At 43.6% G+C, this 7935-nt stretch overlaps 1 protein-coding gene across 4 annotated transcripts in view; it reads right to left on the bottom strand.

The window, feature by feature from the left end:
• Positions 1-1751: 1751 nt before the first annotated feature.
• Positions 1752-7935, bottom strand: part of LOC147614148 (peptide chain release factor 1, mitochondrial-like) — a 72796-nt gene continuing 66612 nt past the window's right edge. For all 4 annotated transcript variants that reach the window (XM_086780687.1, XM_086780688.1, XM_086780685.1 and 1 more), the window contains 3 exons: positions 2546-2704; positions 2350-2445; positions 1752-2242 (listed from right to left, as the gene is read on the bottom strand). In XM_086780687.1, the coding sequence (XP_086636813.1) occupies positions 2048-2242; positions 2350-2445; positions 2546-2704 (450 nt within the window). In that variant the 3' untranslated portion in view covers positions 1752-2047. The remainder of the gene's footprint in view (positions 2243-2349; positions 2446-2545; positions 2705-7935) is intronic.

Here is a 7935-nt window from a genome sequence, read left to right as displayed (position 1 = left end):
ATGGCTTAGCATAAAGCTTTTGACCAAATCAAATAGTTAGGACTATAATCACTTTTATCAGTTTATGACAGCATCTAGTCCAACATAGCTTGAAATGAGAGGCATAAAGCTTAAAAATCATGGCTTAGCATAACGCTTTTGACCAAATCAAATAGTTAGGACTATAATCACTTTTATCAGTTTATAACAGCATCTGGTCCAATATAGCTTGAAATGAGAGGCATAAAGAGTTAAGGTGTTCATGCCACTTCAAATGGTTGTCTAAGGACATTGTGTACTAGACCATAAGAATAATGAAATCATGCACAAGAATTTCCCAATAAAAACTGAATTTGGCATCCCTAAAAGCCAACCTCACATGCCATCACCTTCGATATTACAAAATGCCAATTATTACAAGCTACTCCCACAATAATGTAATTTGTCAACTTGGTGGCATACATTAAACAACTTCCAGATTTAGAACCGCCAAGCCCATTCTATTGTGTTTGGCTAGCATCAAAGCTTACTGCTAATGAGATGAACCCCATTTTGGATGTCCATTTATCAATAGTCAAACTAGAGTACCCACTCTCTACATTACAGAAAGATGGTGTCCATTTGCACCAACATTGAGCTTACCATCTATGAACAACTTTATAATTTAGGTTCACAGAAGAAGAATCAACTGGACAATTGTGCAAGTTTAGATTATTGTGTAACTTCTCTACTGTGTGTTTGCACTATCAAGCACAATAGTTTGTATTTAGAACATCAAGGCGTATTTGACCTATCAAGCACAACCAAATAGTATTTAGATCATCAAGACATAATTTTAATCTAGAAGTCCAGAGTTGTCAAAATGAATCATACATATCTTGAAATAAACCTAGCAATAGTTTGCATAATGACCTTATATGTGGATTTTACTCATCATTCTTGTTAATTTTTAAAATCCAATCCTTCAGAGGAATCATTTTAATGAAAACAATCAACACAAAGTTGTATCTTCATTCAAAGGCAAGCCTCTTAAAGTGACAAAACCCATTTTTAGCTTTATTTGTATTTCAAGGACTGTATATTTAGTAATTAGTTGATATTCTACAAAAAAATAGCCATGGTAAATACATGATATTTGGATGCCTTGCAAGTGATGACCACCCACACAAAGCACATAAATCTGAATGCGTTCTCTTTTTTTAATTGCAATTCTTTGCCTAAGCTAAGGTGCCAGAGTTTAAAACTTGGACCTACCAATAAGTAGGCCGAGATGCAACCATTCAAGCTTGAGCCTGGCTTGCATTCTAACAATAGTTATGATTATATATGTTGTTTACCATTTCTTGTGTACCCCATAAGACTATTCAACATATGTAGGCTGAAAATTCCGTTGTGGTGACCTATCCTACCATCTACGACCATTACCACGGCCACGTGATGCAAAGACATGTCTGAGTAAGAAGACTAAGTGAGGTGGAGACTCTATGACATTGCGTCATAACCAAAACAGTATTTCCCTCTACTTACGGACACAAGGGACACTGTAACCAACATGCCACTTCTGATGGAAAGAGACTCAACAGTTGCTATGTAAACCCCAGGCCACACTTTACTTCCATTAGCACATGCATAGAGAATTGCAAAAGCTGCCAAAATAAAAAAAAGTTGCCTTTTAACACCTTTAGAAAGTCTCTCAAGTTCCATGCATACTCCTTATTGCACCTTTATCAACTGATAAGAGATAGGTGGACATGTGACCAATAGCTCAGCCATGCCATGTAAACATGAGATCTTACTTAAAAAATATGAGTCTATAGTGTGTAAGCATTCTCAAAGCCCAAAATACAATAGCGAGCAAAAAATGCTTCTCAGTAATGGGGGCCTGGATGAAAATGGTGGGTGAAAATCTACTTGAAAAGCAACCTCAAGGAACTCAAAAAACCAGGGGACCACCTCCTGAGGTTGAGCTTCCTCCATCCACTACCAATATCACCAACAAAACAAGCTGGGTTGTACATATTATACAGCACCACCTCTTTTGGTTGGTATCTCTAATTTTTGTGGCAAATCAACTTTCCATGGACAATGATGCAAGTGCATTCACCTCCTCCTTTGTTAACAAAGCATCTATGAAAATATCAAGTCCTTCTCCTTCCATGAACCGCTCAATTGAATGGGTTGTGATGCCGGCACGATGGTCCGTCACTCGACCTTGAGGAAAATTATAGGTCCGAATCCGCTCTGACCTGTCTCCACTGCCAATCTAGGCCATTGGCATACAACAAAACAAAAATAAGGGGGAGGAAGAACTCCACAAGACCATGGGAAGCTGAGGGACATACATGGGCTCACAACCAAGCAATATGTTACCTGAAGCTGTCGCAATTCAGAGCGACTTGCACTTAATCTTTTCCTCTCTGATTCATAAAGCCGGGCACGTAAGACACTCATAGCCCTTGCCTTATTCTGAAACCACCTTGATCTCCTTAGCCAGCCACCGCAAAGCATAGAAGCATACAACAATTCAAAGGGGAAGAAAAGACTGCAACAAACCCTTCATTATTACCTGATGTTGAGAGCGCTCATCTTGAATCGTGACAACTATTCCACTAGGAATGTGAGTTATTCGCACCGCGCTGCTGGTAGTATTTACATGCTGCCCTCCTGCTCCTCCTGCCCTATAAGTATCGATACGCAGGTCTTCATTGCGTATTTGCACATCTACCTGCAGCCCCTTGCTTGAAGTTGTTACTACTTTGAAACGAAGCAAAAAATACACTTTTCAGCTCAAAGGTCACAATTTCAAATCTCCGCTCTGAGTTTTCTTTCCTTATTTTTCCAAGTTGCGATCCTGCCAATCAGGTGAAATCGCTACTACTCTTCAATCTCAACCCCTAGTTAGGGGGGGAAGCAGAAAGTCCTACGCCCAGCTGTAGGCAGCATAAAACCCTCACGTGAGGAGGTGTCCATTGGCTGCTGCAAGCTAGGATTGAATCCAAGACCTCTTTGTTAGGATTCAGGGCTCAATGTGTGTGAACTCCCTCTTGTGAGAGGATCGGCGGATAAGTGTCCATGTGTCATCAGTAGTGTGTGTGTGTGTGTGTGTGTGAGATTTCTATGGGTCAAAAGATAAGGCTACTAGCCTACAAAAGATAAGGCTATGGGTCAAAAGATAAGGCTACTAGCCTACAAAAGCATGTACTGCGAAGAGTTTCAACATCCATCAATCAACCATCATTGAGTCGTGCAATACTCTCTCTCTTGAGCTTCGTCGTCTCTCTCTCTCTCTCTCTCTCTCTCTCTCTCTCTCTCTCTCTCTACGTGCACACCATGGAAACCTTCAATCCACCATAGCTTCAGCCTACCCTCTGTACCTCAAATGCCGTTATGGTATCAGAGCTATAGCTCCCTGGATGCTTTCGCCTCCCTCTGCTCCAACCTGTAGATATGACTGCGCCACTGCCCCTGCACCACTGAGCGTGCAGCCACCCCAGCAGCTCTGAGCGTGCCGCGCTCCTGTAGCCCTAGCTGTGCTGCCACCGCCTGTCCCGGCCTGTTGCGCTCCACCCAGCTTGTGGCACTAGTGCACGGGTCACCCATCTCCACCTACCTACAGCACATGTCTCCTCCCTGCCTGTGACGACTCTGGCCCCTGTACAGCTGCAGCTCACTTGGGTTCGCTGCATCGCTACTTCTCCAACAACTGTAACTGCTCGTCGCTGGCCAAAACGTGCCAACTGTACCTTCACCAGCCCACAGTAATGCAGTTCAACACATCATGGAGACCAACAGAGTAAGCTTGGCCATTGAAAAGTTCAATGAAAGCAGCTTCCCAACATGGCAAATAAAGATGCGTCTCCTAATGATGAGAGATGGCATCTGGAATGTGGTCAACAGCACAGACCTCAAACCAAGCAATGGAGTGGAGAAGATTCGCACATGGAATGACCGTAATGACAAGGCCATGGAAGTCATCGGGCTCGGGTTGTCTAACAATCTCATTCATCACTTGGATTTCACCACGAGCTCAAAGGAGGTATGGGGCAAGTTGGAAAACTTGTTTGGTAATTAAGTTATTAACTCCAAAGTCTGCCTTGAGCCAAAAAACAAAACAAAAACAAAAAACAAAAAAACAAAAAAACAAAAAAAAAAACAAAAAAACAAAAAAATCTGATTAAAAGTTAGTGATGTGCTTCTATCGAGTATAGAAGAGGTTTTGAAATTCTCTGAAACCTTGATTGGTATTGAGGGTGGCTTGGGAAATGACTTATTATGAGATGATTGCGGTCCTCATAGACGAAAAACGCCGTAGAGAGCAACCTGCGATTTCCTTCAAGTCAGATAGTCATGTTCACAAAGGGGACAGGCAAACAAACTATCAGATGCAACTTCTACAAGAAGCTAGGACACGCAAAGGACCGACGCTTGAAGAAGATAACAAAAGAACAAGAGAAGGTGCATGCAAACCTGGTGGCAAAAGCGAATGAGGTGGTAGCTCAAGTGGTAGGTGGTGAGATGTTTGTCTTGGGACCAGGAGGTCCTGGGTTCAAACCCCCATTAGGTGTTCCCTCAGCGCCATCACCTATGAGCGGAAAAAAGTGCCTACATGCGGTGAAATGCACCTATACAGGTGGTGAAAAACGGTAACTATGGGAGGATCTTGGACAAGGCCAGTTGGGGGGGGAGGTGGGTGGGAAATGGTAGAAGATCCATGAAGCAAAAGCATCCTCAGCAGTAGAACATGCAGTCACTATCATGGATTATCTGTCTCTAAAAGAGAAAGATCATGATTGGGCTTTCTAAAATATGTGGGTCATGGATTATTTGCCCGGGTGGCCCCCCATAATTGATTGTAATGAATGTTGTGTGAAGCCCATTCAGATCCTCTTAAGTCTAAAGAGGAGAAGACTGAGAAGAAGAAGAGATGCAACTATTGTCGGAAACCTGATCATGTAATTGAGGTACATAGGAAGTATAAAGAGAGTGAGAAAAAGAAGAAGCAACAAGGTCTCACTGCAACTACAGGTGACAATGCCGAGGAAGCAAATTTTGCACATCATGGCTATGCCTTAAGAGTCACATGCAGTGATTTGCCAGGCATTGGCAATGTGGAGTGGGGTATAGTAGTCCATGTACTAGCACAACAGAGACAAACTTGAAGCAAAAGCATTGAAATGTATTTTTGTGGGATATAGCAGTGAGAGCAAGGGATACAGGCTGTATGTACCTTCCACCAAGAAGATTATTGTGTCCAGAGATGTCATCTTTGATGTTTATGCATCTCAACATGTAGGCTACAGCCATCAATTAATACCCCAGATGTCCTACAGGTACTGAACCTGTTGAGCTTGCTTTGGCTCCAAACCAGCCTCCTGTTGCTTGTTGCTACTGAAAATCCGCAAAATCAGCAACCCAATATTCCCCATATTGCTCCAGATCTGCCACACTTTGATCAGGATGCCATGGGTGATGCATTGGTTGAAGAGCATGCAGCCATTCGTGACTCACAGAGAGTTCCCCGCTGGCTCATTAACACCTTGCGTGGCAGCAAGATGCCTACACTTATGCCAAGTCGTACACGCACTACCTCTCGACATGCATCTCATTTTGTTGACACGGCTCTTGTCGCTACCGCATGTAATGAGGAACCACTTTCTAATTTTGATGCATTGGAGAATGAGAATCGGGTCACAACCATGCGTTCGGAGTTGGCCTCCATTGAAAAGAATGCTACATGGGAGTTATGTAACTTGCCTGAAGGCAAGCGTGCTATCAACATAAAGTGGGTGTATAAATTGAAGCGCAAGCCTAATGGCTTGATTGATCGCTATAAGGCTCGTTTAGTCGCCAAAGGGTATGCCCAATTGTTGGGTTTTATGCTGTGTATGCACCCAGAGGAGTGCTAGTGATCATCAGTAGATTACTGGGGCACTTTTTACTTCAGTTAGTGGAGGTTTTTTCCCCCAGTTTAGCTCAGTTTCACTTATATGCAGTTTATAGGTGTTTTGGTCCACCCGGCACATTTTATGGCCAGACATGTGAACACATCTCTTTAGGTCACTATTATGTGGCTATTGTACTTCACTTTTCATCAAGCATAATACTGAAGTCGTGTTCTCTCTCTCTCTTGGTTTCCACGCCTGCTTGAAGCTTCTCTAAACCCTAACCCTAACACTTCTGTTGCCTTCATTGCCTTCATTTGGTATCAGAGCCATCTATACAGGCCATAGCCACCAAACACCCACGCTGTCAGCTGTCCATACGAATTCACTGACAGCTACTGTCATTCGCCGTACAACTCTGCCTGCCCGTACTGTTCCAGCTCTGCGCAGCAAGACAGGTGCTTCCGTACAGTCAGCGCCGCCTTCAGGTACTGTACCTGCCCGTACACAAACTGCGCCGCCTTCAGGTACTGTACCTGCCCCGTACAACTGTCAGCGCCGCCTTCAGCATCTGGTCGCCTTGCTCTGTACAGTCCTCCGTACAAACCTGCGCAGAAAGCCGTCCAGCATTCAGTGCTGCGTACCTGCTTCTGTACCAGTCGACTGTACCTTCTGTACATTCGACTGAAGCTTCAATACTGTACTGCTTCAACTGTACCTGCTGTGCATACGACTGCAACTTCCAAACCTACAGAGTACCTGTTCGCACTGTTCAGTACAGTGCTCCGTCAAAGTACATCCACTGTACTTCACCTGTACCTGCAGTCTGCTCCGTACAGTAAACTGTACCTGCACAGTACAACAGTCAAGTCATTCGCATTGCAGTCAACTTGTACCTGCTAACATCACACTGTGTTTGGGTGCAGTAAATTTGAGCATTTTTGGGGCATTTTGGCATTGTGTACGCCGTTTGCTGCTCTACTCAGTCATTGGTGCATTGAGCTGCACATTCAGAGGATTGAGAGTGCAGGCATACTTGGGTGAACTGTATTCAGTGGAGTACAGTTGTTTTCAGGGTTTTTGCTATTGGGTTTTTTGATAAACAGGTACAACATTGTGCGTAAGCATAATGGCAAATGAACAGCAAAGTGATGTATTCACGTATTTGTCTAAGGAAGACAAATTGGATGGCACGAACTACTCCTTGTGGAGTTTTATGCTGAAAAATGTGCTTGTGGCAAAAGGTCTTTGGGATTTTGTTAGTGGTGATGAACCACGTCCAGGTCCATTGGCTCCAGAGACTCCTCCCCAAGGGGGTGCTCGTGGACGAGGACAACAGGTACAGGCTCCAGGGCAGCCATTGCCTGTTCAAAGAACAAATGCTCAAGAGACATGGGATGTCAGGGATGCACAAGCTTTGTCACTCATTGCATTGTCAGTACAGAGGTCCATTATACCTCATATTCGTTCAGCTGGCTCTTCACAGAATGCATGGGTGACTTTGGAGCAGATGTATGCTGCTCGTAATGAGGCTAGGATCTCATTTTTGAAAAGAGAGCTAGAAAATCAGAAAATGAATGAAGGAGATGATATGTCTAGCCACTTAAACAAGCTGCAGGATTTGAGAGAGCAACTCATCAATGTGGATGAGATTATTCCTGAGACACAGCTTGTGTCCACCATCTTGCACTCTTTGCCAAGATCTTACTTGGCTTTTCATACCTCTTTGAACCTCAGCATGAGGAATGCTGTTGAACCCCTCAAGTATCAGGAACTTGTTGCTCTCTTACTACAAGAGGAGCAAATGAGGAAGAATATGAATATGAACACAAATGCTGAACAAGCATTTACTACAGGTCAAAAGGGGAAAGGAAAAACTCAGCCAAAGAGTTCAAATCAAAATTCAGGTGATGGTGGTTCTTCACAGGATACCAAGAAAGGTGATGGACAGCCCAAGAAGAAGGGCAAATGTCATTACTGTAAGAAGCCAGGTCACTACATCACTGAATGTAGGAAGAGGATTGCCAAAGAGAAGGCAAAGGAAGCTGGGATGTCTGTTAATGATGCTTCTAAA

This window comes from Cibotium barometz, chromosome 42, assembly GCF_041138505.1.
Source record: "Cibotium barometz isolate CiBa-2024 chromosome 42, ASM4113850v1, whole genome shotgun sequence".
Lineage (NCBI taxonomy): Eukaryota > Viridiplantae > Streptophyta > Polypodiopsida > Cyatheales > Cibotiaceae > Cibotium > Cibotium barometz.
The sequence above is the reverse complement of the archived record's forward strand: the minus strand, read 5'-3'. Positions and strand labels throughout refer to the sequence as shown.